Consider the following 16,112-nt stretch of genomic DNA (forward strand, 5'->3'; position numbering starts at 1 on the left):
AGGGGTGCTTTGGGACCAAGGAAACGCCTGGCCCTGAAGAAGGTGTGCCCTGCTGAGTTTTGCAGGAGACCAGACAGAGCATGTGGCTCAGCACGACAGCACAGGCTCAGGACAATGAGAGCTCCGGCGTCTGGACCAGCCATGCACTCTACACACAGAGCCGAACGGAGTTTTTGTATAAACATTCAGTACACCTGCACTCACATGGTGACTGTCACGTGGGGTCAGCTGTGATCTCCCACTTGTGGCATCGTTTCAGTGCTCAGAGACATTCAACCTACTGCAGCATGAGGACACACAGCAAGACACAAGAGACCAATTCCTAAGTTTAGTGAAAAGCTTTAGCTTTATTGTGAGAGACACTGACCGTGTGAACCAGGAGACCTGCATGATCAGACAGGTGGTCTAAGCCTGGTCAGGTGAGAAGCCCTCAAAAGGCCACAGATTAATAGTGTGGAAGCCTTACTGTAAAGGTCAGGTCCACGATAACTATCTCCTTGTGGGAGGGAACGCAGAACTATTTAACCAACCAAAAGTTAAAATTTTTATGCAAATAACAGTGCCACTCATTAGTAACGAAAACTCAGGAGGGGGAGAAATTCTGAACTATACTCAGGCAGGGCCTGCCACTTAGTAGGCACTCAATAAGTGGCTGTTGGTCTTGAATGAAACTTAATCAAAAGTTATGAAAGAATGTAGGAGCTGGAGAGATGGCTAAGCAGGTAAAGGCATTTGTTACTCTTGCAGAGGATGTGGGTTCAGGTCCCAGCACCCAGATGGTGGCTCACAACCATCTGTAACTCCAGTTCCAGGGGATCCAATGCCCTTTCCCGGCTTCTATGGGCATTAGGCACACATGTGATGAACATTCAAACATGCAGGCGAAACACATAAAATAAGCCTTTAAAAACGTTTTAAATTAGAAGACAGAAGACCAAGGATGGCCCAGCGAGTGAGAGTATATGTCACGTAGCTTGATGATCTGAGTTCAGTAGAACTCCCACAGCAGAACAGCTGTTAAAGTTGTCCTCCAGCACGTGTCTGCTGCTGCTTCTCTTTAAATAGGAGGGAAACAGAGCCACTGCACAGCTTCTGTCACATGGACGGCAATCACTGCACTTCATCTGTGTGTGCCGTCCGGCCCAGAAGCACCCACCGGTGTCTCAGCCAGTCGTCAGCCCGCATCACAGCACCCATGGCAGCTTCACCAGATGCGCAGGCCAGCTGCAATCTGCATCCCCCAGGGAGGGCATCGTGAGCAAACTGCTGTACTTATGCCCTGCCTGGCCTACTTCAAGCAGCTAGGCTTCCACATGGCCTGTTTCCCTAAAAAGGTGATAGATAGCCCTCTCCCATCCCATGTGCCCACTGCTATTTATTATGACCCTGCCAGTGCTAGATATGGAAGTGTCCACAGAATGGTGGTGGACACTTGAATATTCCAGATTATTTGAAAGTGCATGAAACTGACATGATGTATACCCTCAGGGGAATTAACACTGCGGCTATTCTGTTAGGCATATGAAATTAATTCCTCATGCTACCATACTGAGATGATTTGTTGTTGTTGTAATTTAAAATGGGGCCTGCCGAGATGGCTTTGGCCTGAAGTGAGGCAGGTTATAGCAGCAGGCATATCTAGCTGAGGCCACTCACCTCATAGCAGCCAGGAAACAGAGATGGGCAATAAAGCATCCATCTGTCCAGGAAATACACCCAGTGACCTACTTTCTCCAACTAAGCTCACCTACTTTTCACTTTGGTCTACTTACGTTCTTCTGCCAAAAACCAAAAGAAAACACACAAACCACTCTCTCCCAATAACGCTGGCATACTATGGAAACCACCAGGGCTTAATCCATTCAGTAGATCAGAACCCATTCTACTGCAAAAGAAGGAGGAGGAGGAGGAGGAGGAGGAGGAGGAGGAGGAGGAGGAGGAGGAGGAGAAGGAGAAGAAGAAGGAGGAAGAGAAGGAGATGAAGGAGGAGGAGAATGAGAAGGAGGAGGAAAAGAAGAAGGAGGAGGAGGAGGAGAAGAAGAAAGCGAGCAACCAAGCTCCCAGCAATGAGCCTTCAGGGAACATTTCAGATTCAAACACTAACAAAATCTAAAAGACATGTAGATTTTTTTTAGTGCATTGGCATGAAGACTGGAAGACTGTGGGAGAAGATTTTGTTTTACTCCTTTCACCTATGAAGTCAGTTCATCACACTGTCTCTTTGTTTGTGGGAGATGCTCAATTCTAAGTGGCCTAGACTCTCTCCACCTATCAGATTACTCATTTGTTTTTGAAAACAATAAGTGGTTTGTGTGTTTTCTTTTGGTTTTTGGCAGAAGAACGTAAGTAGACCAAAGGCTACTTTTGGATTGCTTTCCAACTGCACCAACCCAATGGTCTGTGGCTGCTAGGAGAGGCCCCGGAGGGAGGGTCGACACCAGACATCGGAGGAGTGAACACGAGCCTGACTAAAGAACTCTGTAAAAGTCAGCTTTTAATAAAGGGTGTCAGAGATCGAAGAAACCAAATGGGAACGCATTAGTTGGCATTTCCTTGGGCATTCATCAAAGCACTGCAAACCATCCCCCAGCCGGGCCCAAAATTGCACTCATGTGTCCCCACAAGGAATGTGTTCAGGCAGTAAGCGGCCGGTAGGGCACTTCTCCGTGCCAATGCAGAACAGGACTCAATGAAAAGGCAGAAGTGTTTGCCATTCAACCCTCCCCTCCGTCGTGCTTGCTCCTCCCACTGCCCTCCCCTCCCCGTGCTCATGCTCCCCCTTCCACATGGAGTCTGGGTTAGACGAAACAGCTTTTATTGGTGGTGAGCCTAAATTGGTGGATGTTTCCAGGGTACAGGGTACAAGACTGGAAAGCCCGGAAGGAAGAAGGGAAGGATTGGAGCGAGCGGGGCAGTGGATTCAGGAATCCCTCCTTATTTGGATGTAAGCGCTGCACTCTTTAAGGATTTATTTTGGAACAATGCATAAGCACCAAGTGGGGCAGGGAGCCCCAGGGATCAGGTCGTGCTCTCTATTTGAAGCACGGGCCTCCCAGGATCGTCCTTGGTAGCCTGAGGCTGAGGCGGTTCTGGCTCCAGGGCAGACTCTGGGGGCGGGTCTGGCTGAGCGGCAGGCTGGCCTTCTGTTGGGCCCTGGGAGCTCCGGACAGGCCCTAGGCGGGGAGGCTTGACTGGTGTGGGATGTGCTGCTTCAGGGCCTTTTCGACTAGACAAAGCCCTTCTCAGGCTCTGTACCTTCTGCAGGCCGGTGCGTCGCAGCCGCTGAGCCCGGGACTCCACCGGCTCCTCATCGGAACTCTCTCCAACTTCACCCTCTGGCTCCTCTGGGCCCAGCACCAACTGGTCCTCCGGTCCCAAGAGCTCTGGTGCTTTCTGGAAGGCGCGGGCTGGAATTTCCGTCTCCTCCTGAATGTGAAGACACAGCTTTAGTGGGCACTTAGCCAGGACCAGCCTGAAACTCCCTCCTCGCAGTTACACCGAGGGTAGCTACTCCGCCCTTTGCCTCTGCGCAGGGAACTGGGGCCAAGAGAGAGGAATGGAAAGTTGGGGGATGGAGAGCAGAGGGATGTGCAGGGAGGGGGAGAGCAGACTGTGAAAGTTTGCAAAGTAGGTGAAACCATGTAAGGTGTGCGACGAGACAACAGCTGTACGGGCATTTGGAGGAGGCAGGAAACGCCATAACCGTTATTTTCACGCGGTGGGGGCTGACCAAATCTGCCTGAGCTAAAGCAAGGAGGGTGGATTGTCCAGGCTGGGAGCAAGCACCATCAAGGCTGGGATGTGGGAAGTGGGTGCGGCTCTGAGAGTCTTCCCCAGCTGAGGGCCGCCTGTAGGGTCAGGAAAGTGAAGATGGTGGACCCGTGGAAGGGGGTAGTGCCTCTCGGTGGGGGGTGCCTGAGGTCACTGACCTTGAAGAGCAGGACGTGCAGCTTCCCGCGCGCCACCAGCAGCCCGTGGTTGGCCTCCAGCCGCTGCACCTGGGCGGCGCGGCGCACGGCGCGCTCCTGGGCCGCGTCGGCGTGAGAGCCCACGCGCTCCGCCTTGGCCAGCAGCTGCGCCAGCGTGTTGCTGGTGGTGTCGTGGCTGCGGCTCAGAGCCCCCAGGCCGCTCTGGATGCGGCGCACCGAGCCCGCCAGGCCGCCCTGCCGCTCAGCCAGGCCGCCCTGCCGCTCCCGCAGCGCCTCCAGCATGGCGGCCAGCTTCTCCAGCAGGGTCACCACGGTGACGGCGTGCACGGGACCCCCGGCCGGCGCCCCGGGCGCAGGCCCCGGCTCCAGCGCGCTCTCCCCCATGGTCTCTGACCATCCGGCCTGCTCTCCCTGGGACCGACGGCTGCAATCTGGGCTGGGGCTGCCTTTCCCCGCCTCCTCCCCAGTTCAGGCTGTGACTCAGCCCAGCCGGGCGGGAGTTGGCATCTTTCGCGGTGGGGAGAGAAAGAGGCCGACCACAGGGCGGGATGTCCAAAGTTTTTTTTTTTTTTTTTTTTTTAAGGCTCCGCCCCGGGATCTAAGGGATAAACAAGCTGGCCCAGAGGCACCCTTTTTCTGAACTTGAGCTCCCCTTTCGCTCATTTTCTTGGTGGGCCTATTTCAGGCCTCTGCGCTCCCGCAAGAAAGGGCAAGCCACTGAAATTTCCGTTTATGCATGGAGTGATCAGAAAAAGGCTGCGCGTTGGGGTGGGAGAGGGAGAGCAGGGGTGTTAAAGGCATAACCTAAACTGAACCCCACCCTGGGCGGTGCCTGTAAAGTTTGGCAAGTTCCGCCCCAGACCCAGTACTTCGTAGGCCCAAGGCAGGGCTTTGTGTTTAGGCGGCCTGGGCGGGGCATCCCCAGATATTTTCCAGGTTCAGCCTCTGGCTTTATTGCTGTTTCTTTTCATCGGGTTGGGTTGTCCCGCTTCCCGGGGAATAGATAGCTCCGCCATGAGTTAGAATCCGTACTGGTGACTTGGCTGCTGTAGCCAGATGCGGTGGTGCACAGTGAGGTAGGAAGATCGCCAGTTGGAGACCAGCTTGGAGCACAGCGTGGAGTGTCAGAGTAGAAAGTTTCTCACTGTGAAATTGTTTTTTACTATTTAAATTGGACTTTGATTTTGCTCATGAGAACAACAGAGTTCTGCATCCGGCTGAGCCTGGCGAACTAACACTTAAGAGGGTTTGTTTGAAATGGGTTTTATTGTAGCTCAGGCTGGCCCTGAACTCACTGTTCAGCCAAGGATGACCTTGAGCGTCTGACCCTTTTCCTTCCACCAGTGCTAGGATTACACTTGTGTGTCACCAGGCCTAGTTCATGCTGGGGCTGGGGCTGAACCCAGGGCATCAACTCTGTTTCTGTTTTTTCGAGATAGGGTCTCACTGTGCAAGGTGGGCCTCAAGCTCAAGATCCTCCTGTCTCACACACCCGAGTGCTGGCATTATAGATGTTGAGCAGCGGACTGATTAGTCAATTGATAGACCACAGTGTTAGGAATCAAACCAAAGGCCTCAAACATGCTAGACAAGCATTCTGCGGATAAGCCACACTGCAGCCCAACAACTTGGAAATCTTTTTCTTTATGTGTGTGTACATGCATGTGCAGAAACCAGTGGGTATCAGAAGGTGTCAAGCTGTAGTGACAGGCAATTTCGAGGTAAAAATAAAATTCTTGTCTCCTGTAAGAACCTCAAGTACTCTTGCCGGCCGGGTCTCCTCTCCAGCTTAGACTTACCGGATGTTGAGTCATCCAAAAGAATACATAAATGAGTGAGGTTGAGAAAAGCCTTAGTGACCGACTCTAAGCATGAACCACAGTCTAGTTCTAACTGCAGATGCTCAAAGATACAGTGCCCATCACCATTCATCATAAAGCTTGCAACTGGTGTCCTCATCACCAAAGTCAGGTTAAAATGGGTTTGGTTATACACCTGTAATTCCAGAACTAAGGACTGTAAGGCGGGAAGATTAGGATTGTCCTGGTCCACACGGAGAGACTGAAATGTAGTCTCCACTACATTTACATGACACGGAGATTTCAAAAGAGAAGACACAGAGGGAAATTGTCTCGTTCTGTGCTTAGGTTCAGTGAAGAAAGAAGAGCTTCGCAGAAATGAGATTAGACAAGCGGGGGGGGGGGGTCATGTAGAGGATAAGGAGCAGAATCCTTATCCCCTGCAGTGAAGAGTGACCTTTCCAATTTCTGGGTTGTTGTTTTTTTTAAGCTTAAAAATATATATATTTAGTGTGTGTGTGGACATGTGCATGTGAGTGCAAGTTCCAGAGGTCTAGATCTTCCTAGAGGTGAAGTTACAGGTGGGCTACCCAAAGTGGTTGCTGCCATAGAACCTTGGTTCTCTGGAAAAGCAACAAGTCTCGTAACCGAAAGGAACAGGCCAGCTTCACAGGTTTCTTTATGAATTTTATACCCCATGTTAAACTACATTCTCTCAGTACTTTTCCAGAAAGCAGAAGGACGCAGACAAAAAAGAAGCAGATGAATTGAGACAAGACCCACCCTGTTGTAAAATAAAAAAAAAAAAAAAAATTAAACTAGGCCGGTAGTTCCAAGATATCCTTGCCCAGTGGTTGCTCCCCAGGTCTCCTCCCTGTTGCAAAGGAATGTGCAGGCTGGCAGTACCAGATAGGGTTGCCTGGCAACCTGTCCAGAAGGTCACAACTCCCTCACCCAGATAGCTCTTTACTCCCCTTTTCCAAGAAGCCACAGGATGTGATGGTCACCCCCTCCCCAACTAAGACTGAATCTGTACATCAAAGGACATCCCAGGTGTAACTTAAAAACCAGATATCCTCTAGATGTCCAGAGCAGGACTGACTGGACTTGGGTGCCTAAAATGAACCAATCATTTTTAAAGTCAATGACCCTATAGCCCCTACACCCAATCCTGTACTGACAAGCTGCAACCCCGTGCCTCCCCGTGCTTTTTCCTTTAAAAACCCAAGGCTTTTGGTCCCTGGGGCTGTTCCTTGCTGACTTGCAAGGTGACTCCATCATGCGATGGCCTGAATAAACCTCTTGCGTTTGCATCCATCCATCTCCAAGTTTCCTTCAGTTGTCTTCCTGGCAATTGGGCTCTCCCTGGGCCTAACAGTAACTGCCGAGTCTTCTCCTCAACCCCTCATTTCTATGATTTGCTTTAGGAAAAAAAAATGCAGTAGAAGCATTGGCCTCTGAGTTCAAGGCCTGATGTACATAGCGAGTTCCAGGATAGCCAGGGTTACACAGTCAAACCCTGTTGAGAGAGAAGGGAGGGAGAGAGAGAGAGAGAGAGAAAGAGAAAGAGAGTGAGAGAGGAGAAAGAAAGAAAAAAAGAAAAGAAAGAGAGAGAGAAAGAAGGAAAGAAAGGAAGAAAAAAAGAAAGAAAGAAAGAAAGAAAGAAAGAAAGAAAGAAAGAAAGAAAGAAAGAAAGAAAGAAGGAAAGGAAGAAAGAAAGAAAGACGGAAAGAAAGAAAGAAAGAAAGAAAGAAAGAAAGAAAGAAAGAAAGGAAGGAAGGAAGAAAGGAAGGAAGGAAGGAAGGAAGGAAGAAAGAATTGTGGTTTCAGTGAATTGCTCAGGGAAAGGAGTGGCAGGAGACAAAGGCCATGAGAAGATCAATGAGGACTTCCATTCTCCATCAGATCAAATTCTCAACATATCAAAATACAATGCTTTGTGGAATTGTTTTCTGAGTCCCAACATGAACCTTTGGTTAGATAAACAAAAAAAAATTTTGAGGTTTCTGTAATTTCTCCTTCTCCCATCATGGTGATTTATGAACACAGATGAGCGAGCAGGGAAGTTCCTATAAAGAAAACTACAGAAAAAAATACTCTGAATATTCAACTAAGACAGTTCCTTCAGCAACTGAGAATCATACTCCCTTTGAGAGGAGACTGAGGCTTGCTGCTGGGTTGGTGATTCACCAATAGTCTCTAGGCTGTAAGCTGAAATTCTTTCTCTCACACACCAATACAGGCTTAATGTTTATAATTATCAAATGAAACAAAATCTTAGAAATGATGCGAGATGTCTAGATTAATTCATTATACAAGACACACCCTTTGGGGCTGGAGAGTTGGCTCAGCAATTAAGAGTACTTGTTGCTATCACAGACAACCCAGATCAGTTCCCAGCACTGACATGGTACCTTGCCGGGTATATCCGGCAGGTGGAGCTGAGAAGAGGGTTGGCCAGTCCAGCTGGACACCCTCCATGGCTGAGCGGGATGGTGAGTGTCAACAGCCCGGACCTCCCCGGAGGCCCCAGGGAATAAACCACCACCGAGCCAGGAGATCCGTCGAAGCAGAAACTCAGTTTATTGAATAATCGGTCCTTTTTATAGGTTTGGGTCAGGGGGCAGGGTTAAGGAAGTGAGGTAAGATGACAAAGAGAGCAAGGTTAGGTAGTGCAAGGAGAGGTGGGCCAGCAACAAAACTCCATGTAACAGTTACCAGGCAGGGTTGATTTTAAGGCGGATATGCTGAATCACTTTTGCCCGGAAGTGGTGCCTCTTAAATCAGAAACTAAAGACAGATCTCCAAACTCAGGCTCAGGTAGATGCAGCAGGCCTTGTAAGGCCCAACATTTCCCCCTTTTTTCTTTTATTTGACAGCGGACATGGCCCCTGTCTTAGGTTGTCCCCCACATCGAGATCTTACCCGTCATTGAGTACCATGTAGCCAGCTTGTCAGGAGCTCCTCCAGGACCTGCCTTAGGTCACCCCAGCACGTCTGGGGTCTTTCCCATCATTGGTCAAATGGAAGGCAGAGGAGCGTCTTTTCTAGGAAGACGCCTAGGCCGAGCCAGAGTTAGATTCCTGAGTAGCTAATGGATGATAATGTATTTCTACTTGACGCAGCTTAATTGCCTCTAACCTCTGCTGGATAAACTGCTGGATAAATTGTATGAGTTTGTTAAGAAAGAATGGCCCAGGGGTAAGTAGGAGAAGGAAGAGAAGGGTCCGAGTAGAGGAAGAATATAGGGTAGAAGGCCATGAAAGCCAGTCCACAGGTTTTCTTGATGTTCTTGGATCTCTAACAATGCCTGATTTGTTGGTGTAGAAGCAGCAATTTTCCTGCAAAAACAAGCAGATGCCACCTTTCTCGGCAGTTAATAAGTCCAAACCCCTTCTATTTTGAAGAACTACCTCCGCCAGGGAGTCTAGCTGATCTTGGAGGACTTTCAAAGGCTATTCCTCCCCCACAAAGAACACCATTGGGGGGGAGCAAAGAAGGGACTCCTCCACAGTGGAGTTGGAGTGACAGAGGGAGAGGTGGAAACCCCCAGCATCTATCATCAGGAGGAGGTAATGCCCAAAAGCAGTCCCCTGTGGAAAGGTCGGGAAGCAGTTGAGTGGGAATCAGGGGAGTGATTGCTCAGGAAGAACTCCCCACTGCCACTCAGAAGGCCTGCCTCCCGTCCTCTCCCCCCACACTTCCCTTCCTCAACCAGCGAGGTTTAGCATTTCAGAATCTTCCTTCCTACCAAAGAACTTGTCCAAATAGCTGGTATATGTGCTCTCCTTCTCTACGTGTTCATCCTTCCTGACCTCACAACAGAACTGGCTGATATAAAACACAATGTATCTTCCCCTTAACATCCCAAAGCATCCCACCAATGCCTGTAATTGCCCACTTTTATTTAAAATATTTAAAATTAATATTAAATATTCAAATATTTAAATTTTTTAATAAATAGTGCCTTTTTCAATTAATCAGGTGGGGATAATGATTCCCCCTTTTGTTTTTGTCCATATCTGTAAGAATTCCCGAAAACGGTTTGCTTCTTGTGAGGAATTTGAGGGGAAGATTTTGAGTGGGGACCCCACTGGATTTTGGAGTTGTGGTTACACAGTTCAGTGGTTGTTAGTTGCCTTTCCCTGCTGGCCCAGGTGGTGGGAGAAGAGCTAAAAGGACTTGGAGGCAGTGGGGACACAGGACAGGCTCCAGCTAGGAGACCAGGGCTGTTTGGTTTCTCAACTCCAGAGTGGGAAGAGAAGAGGGCAGCCATAGTCAGAAGAGTCTAGAAGAGACTAAGAGAGGCAATGATTCTGTGCCAGCTGGAAAGGAGTGTCACAGGAAGGTGTGAGGAAACACTCCTCCCCACGACTTACAGACTGACCCAAGAGGACTGGTACAAGGCTTCCAGGTGAGCCAAATTAGAGGCCCCTCATCTAGCTTTCTCCAGGCCGCCAAACCTGCCGCTCTAACCTGCTCCTGCTAAGGGGCTGGGAGAGCAGCCTGCTGGAGGCCTGTGGAATATTGGTCAGCTGTGCCCTAAAGCATTCCCTAAGTTATAGGCACCTGGGGGTTAGCTTGTTGATTGCGCTCCCCCTGGACCCTGCTTTCCTCCTTGTAGAAAGGTCCGTCCAGTCTCGTGTACTGCATGACCGATGCGCCGGCCCCTCAAGGATGCTCTCAGCCCAAGGCGAATTACGCCCATCCTCCGCCACTGCCTTATGCAGTTCCTTGAGATAAAAGATTTATTAGAAAACTCTCACCCCAACCTGGTGAGGCACTGCCACTGGCAAAAACCGACTGCAGGAAATGAGCTTATCTGCATAGCCATCTCTCAAGCAGATTGAAACCCCTACTTTTAAGCAGAAGTTGTAGGGATTCCAGACCTGGGTTGGATCTCTGAAATGAAGAGGACTGCCCTATATTTAATGGGGGTACACTCACCCGCAGACCAGTTGGCCCGTCAGTGTTCTTCCATGGAGCAGGGTCCTCACACAGGGCACCAGTCTGCCAGGTCAATATCCGGCAGGTGGAGCTGAGAGGAGGGTTGGCCAGTCCAGCTGGACACCCTCCATGGCTGAGCAGGATGGTGAGTGTCGACGGCCCGGACCTCCCCGGAGGCTCCAGGGAATAAGCCACCACCGAGCTGGGAGATCTGTCAAAGCAGGAACTCCGTTTATTGAATAAAGCGGTCCTTTATATAGGTTTATGTCAGGAGGCACGATTAAGGAAGTGAGGTAAGATGATGTAGAGAGCAAGGTTAGGTAGTGCAAGGAGAGGTGGGCCAGCAACAAAACTCCACGTAACAGTTACCAGGCAGAGTTGATTTTAAGGCAAATATGCTGAGTCACTTTTGCCCGAAAGTGGCGCCTCTTAAATCAGAAACTAAAGACAGATCTCCAAACTTGAGCCAGGCTCAGGTAGATGCAGCAGACCTTATCAGGCCCAACAGTAACTCACAACCATCTGGAACTCCAGCCCCAAGGGATCTGAGGCCCTCTTCGGACCACCATGGGAACCAGGCACACACATGATACACATACATACACGCAGGCAAAGCACTCATACACATCAAAGAATAAACAAATAAATCTCACAAATAAAAATTAAAGAAATGTCATGGGTCCTAGACATCACTTTCAGATGCTCAGATAAGCTAAGCATCCTTCAGGGACTTAACCCTTGACTTGATTGTCATAGCCACAACGCCTATACAAAAACTTAGGAAACTATGAACCAAAATGAAATTTTTGCCCTCTGAATTGGTTTCCTCCTCCATGTTTGGTTATAGCAACAAAAAGCTAACACAGATATAGTTGTCTGAATATTTGCCAGTGACAAAGAGTTTCCCTTGTGTCTTGGTTACTTTTCTATTGCTGTGCCAAAACACCATGATCAAGGCAACTCATAAAAGAATTTAATTTGGGGTTCATAGTTCCAGAAAGTCACAGTCTCTGACATTATGGTGGAGAGCAGGGAAGAAAGCAATCAGGCATGGCCTACAACAGTAGCTCACATCTGCTCTGCTGATCCACAGGCAGAAGGCAGAGCTAACCGCGTTGCTCGCTTCGGCAGCACATATACTAAAATTGGAACAATACAGAGGAGATTAGCATGGCCCCTGCGCAAGGGTGACACGCCAGTTCGTGAAAGAGCTCATTGGGAATGCTATGAACTTTTTGAAACCTCAAAGCCTCACTCGAAGTGACACAACTCTTCCAACAAGGCCACACTTCCTAGTCCTTCCCAAACAGTTACACCAACTGGGGACTGAGTGTTCAAATATATTAGCTTATGGGAGGGCATTCTCATTGAAACCACCACACCTTGTGAACCAAATAATGGTTTGGGGTTTTGTTGTTGTTACTCTTCGTCTTGCTGATGCACTTACAGGTGCCCGCGGTGGGGTCATGCTAGGTACAGGATAACAAGCTTGCATTATCTTGACTGTTGCTGGTTGTCTTCGGTTTCCTCATTGGAGCCTCTGATGCTTTCTGTCAAAAAGGAGATAATGGTCTCTGTAGTGAGTTAACACTTGCCTTTCAAGCCCTCTCTTATTTGCTATACACCTTGAAAATTATCTGGTATAGAACTGTATAGCAGACGCAAGCTCAAGTTGGGCTAAAAGAAGATGCCTATTCCCATAGCTCTACCTCGCTCAGAGAGAGCAGACAAGAAGTCCAGAGCATCCAGTCCAGGAAAGGAAACCCTCCAAACGCAGGGCCCTACCACCACTGTTTTGATAGGCAGCTGACTTCCTGTTGTGGCTTGGTTTTAACCATTATCACTATTTTCCTGGGAGCGCCAGGAAGAGGTTCCAGGGAGCTGGGCTAAAACAGACTTGCTGCCATCCTACAAACTGGAAAGGGTGATTCATGCCATATGCTAAGCAAGCATCTGGGGCAGGAGTGTTATTCAGACCACGGTTTCACTCAGTTGTGGAAATGATATCAGAGATGGCTTGTGGTTACTTTAGAAAACTGCCCTAACAGGGGAAATGAAAAAAGGAAATAATCTTTACTCTGTCCATCATAATGTCTAAGATACATAATTTTGCTGTTCAATGCTGTAAATGTTCTTTATTGCTTTCCCATACTAAATATCATACTTTTTAGAAAGAGAAGTGTTTCATTGTCTTATAAAATAAAATGACTGGTCCTGTTTTTGTTTGTATGCTAAAAGAAAAAAAAATGGCAGGGAATGGGCCTCGCTGGGTAGGCTCTACCTTCCAGCCTTTGTCAGGCATCCTGTCTATGGAAGGAATAAGGCCACACGACACAATAAGGGGGCAGCTCTATGCCACTGGAACATGACTTTAGGGCAGCAGGAAAGAATTTCCACTATTCAAATGGATAGACACCAGCATGTTATAGTATGACCAAGAGACCCAGGAATGCCTTTAATGGCAAGAATCAGGCATATGGCTTACTCAAACGACTGGTGTGTGTGTGTGTGTGTTTCCAACTTTTATAGACTGAACATTATCTCTCAGAAAGATATGTCCTAACTCCCAATACCTGTGAATGTAACCTTATTCGGTTACTGAGCCTTTGCAGATAAAATTAAATTAATGCTATTGAGATGAGATCACCCTGAACTTAGGGGGGGCCCTAGACTGTTGCCTTTATAAGGGAAGACAGGGGACTAAGGCAAGGAGAGGCTGTGAAGGCTAAGGCAGATATTGTAGGACAGCCACGAGCCGAGCTCACGTGTTACTGCGACTTAGGAGAGGCACATGGAATATGCGAATTGTCCTCCCCCACTTTCTGGGTCGGGTGGTGCTGCTGACACTGGTTCTATACCTCCGCCCTCCAAGGCCGAGATGATTGGAGGCAGGGTTAACGATTTCTCTCCTTTTCCTTCTTCTCCTTTTCTTCCTTTCTTTTATTATTTTATCTTTTGTTCTTTTTTTAGAATGAGTCTCATGGAGTCAAGGCTGGCCTGGAATTTGCCGTGTAGGCCTTCTACCCTCTGAGTGCTGGGAGTACAGCTGTGCACAGACACGGCCTGCCCCGCACTACCCCTGCCCCTGTGCTGGGGATGAAACCCACGGCCTAGAGAATTCTGGGACAGCACTCTGCAGTGGAGATACATCCCTAAGCCCACCCTTCTGCTCTTCTAAGCCATGTACATTTAGGATAGCTTGCAGTCTTAGGAAACAAATAGACATACAGACACTGACTGAAAGCACCAGGGCAGGGAAAAAAACAACACTTTGTAACAGCAGGAGGCAGTCACCCTGTGAGAGGGAGGGGTGTTGTGTACCGCTGTCTTTGGGTTTTGCTTTGCTTGCAGAAACTGTTTGATTTTCCATCTTATTAAGTGTCTGCAGAGCAGCTTCCTACTGTGAAGTAGTGTCCTGTGCTTCAGCGGTCTGAGCAGTCAGAGCTGCAGACCTGGTCTCTGTGGTGGGTGGGAACTGCAGTTAAGCGCAGAGGGAACCTGGTGCCTTTGGAGATTCTGCCTCCTCAGGCTGAGCAGCAGTAGACTCAGAACCTGGTGCAGTCGGTCCACCCTGAGACTCCCCCGGGTCACAGCCTTTTCAGCGCCAGCTTTTTCTTCTGTAGAAGGACAGATTAGGCATGACCTAATAAGGGAGCTCACGTGGTGATATTTGCCTAGAGAAATTCTAGGGCCAGCATCCCATGAGACCCACTGTGTGAGCAGTTTTACTATTGCACAGAATGGTGATTCCCGCTCAGCATAGAGAAGAGTCTGTTACATAGGGCAGCGGTAGGTAGCTTGACATAAAACACCTCTGGGAAGGCTGCCTGCGCCTGGTTAAGGAAGGGCTCAGGCGTGAAGTGGGCAGAATCTGAGAGACTCCATGTCAGTGGCAAACTTCTGCGCAGCCTGGTCAGCGTTCCTGGAGACAATGACACTGATGTCAGCAGGATTTTCAGTTGGCAACCAGCAGACGCGTCTCCCAAGGTCTTTTTAGACTTCTGAGGTGGATACCATCACTTTCCCTTGCATAGAGTTGCTGTTCCATTGGAAATCAAGGGTGGTACTTCCTGCATGGATTCCTGCTGTAAAACAGAGTATGAAAGTATCCCCCTCCCTGAGCTGTAGAACATCAAGGGTTCTAGACACTGTGTGACAACTTCTGTTTAAGTTACTATAGGAATCCACAGCAAAGCTTAGACCAGAGCAGACAGTGTGCATCAGAGCTCTATGCCCCCATGACTCCGAGGTTGTAAGGAGGCCAGAGCTTCAGAAAATACACTTGCTTCCAGAACCCAGCACAGGAAGGTAGGGGTTGGGCCTTTCTTTGGAATGTCTTGGGACACACACACACACACACACACACACACACACACACACACACACACTCTAAAATCCATTAGTGAATAGACTCCATCGAGCCCTTTTCTGCAATGTAAAGAATTCAGAGCATTCTGGCCTCAGTGAACTGCTGCCTGGATACGGGCTACCATTCTACAAATCGTTAGGAAGCATTTGGCAAAAGACAGCAGCCCTCCGCCTGACATTCCCAACTGCACTCTTACGCAAGTATTAATTCTACCACACACATAAGTGACAGGGCAGAGCACTTGGGTAGCCCTGTAAACTGAGATAGAATGAACGGCTTCAGGTGGGCTTGAATAAGGTGCTGTAGGCAGTGATTGCAAATTGGTTAAGGCTTAATTAAGGATATTGTGAGCTGCTGGGGCTCTCTCACTATTTCATCTTAGTACCAACATTCTCCCATGTATTGATAGCTAGACCCCAAAAAGGTTAAGTCATTTACAAGCCACCTACTATCTACACCTGGGAAGTAATTTGACGTATGTGGCTTACCACTAGTTGGGTATAGTAGCACAGCCCTGTAATCCCAGTACCTGGGACACTTAAACATGCAGATTGCCATGAATGAATCTAACCTGAGCTATACAGTGAATACCACACCAGCTGGGTTGCCGAGGAAGACTGTTCCAAGCATAATGTGCCTATTGCCATCTTGAAATCAGCAGTTGAGATTACCCATAAGAGACACTCAAAAGACTGGACCCACTACCATTCCTGCACAGAAGAGGTCACACACAGCCTCTCCTGAGGACAAATCAATGCTTAATAATTGCTGTGGAAGGTACTCTACTCCAGGTCCCCGTAAGTTATAGATAATCCCAAATAAACACAAGCTAGACTTGGGCAGAGTCATTTTTTTGCTCTGCCTTGACCTGGGGTGAATAGATGTTTCTTCATGTCTCCCCATGAAAAGTCTTGCAACACGGAGTGACATAACAGGAGCCTATTCAAAGAGCAGAAAAATGGAGGTGGAAGGGAGGAAAGGAGGGAGAGAGGAAAGAAGAGAGAAAGAAGAAAGGGAAGAAGAAGGAAGGAAGGAAGGAAGGAAGGAAGGAAGGAAGGAAGGAAGGAA

The 16,112-nt window shown here is 48.7% G+C and overlaps 1 protein-coding gene and 1 pseudogene across 1 annotated transcript; one reads left to right on the forward strand and one right to left on the reverse strand.

Annotated features, from left to right (window-relative positions):
* Positions 1–2,792: 2,792 nt before the first annotated feature.
* Cavin3 (caveolae associated protein 3) lies at positions 2,793–4,408 on the reverse strand. Its single transcript, XM_055597408.1, has 2 exons — positions 3,930–4,408; positions 2,793–3,426 (listed from the first exon to the last, which is right to left on the reverse strand). Exons 1-2 carry the CDS (start codon positions 4,311–4,313, stop codon positions 3,019–3,021), a joined length of 792 nt encoding a protein of 263 aa, XP_055453383.1. The 5' UTR covers positions 4,314–4,408; the 3' UTR covers positions 2,793–3,018.
* Positions 4,409–11,790: 7,382 nt separating this feature from the next.
* Positions 11,791–11,912, forward strand: LOC129669296 (U6 spliceosomal RNA; annotated as a pseudogene).
* Positions 11,913–16,112: the final 4,200 nt, after the last annotated feature.

The sequence above is a fragment of the Psammomys obesus genome, unplaced genomic scaffold (genome assembly GCF_907164565.1).
Source record: "Psammomys obesus unplaced genomic scaffold, mPsaObe1.curated_primary_1811, whole genome shotgun sequence".
NCBI classification, from domain to species: Eukaryota; Metazoa; Chordata; class Mammalia; order Rodentia; family Muridae; genus Psammomys; species Psammomys obesus.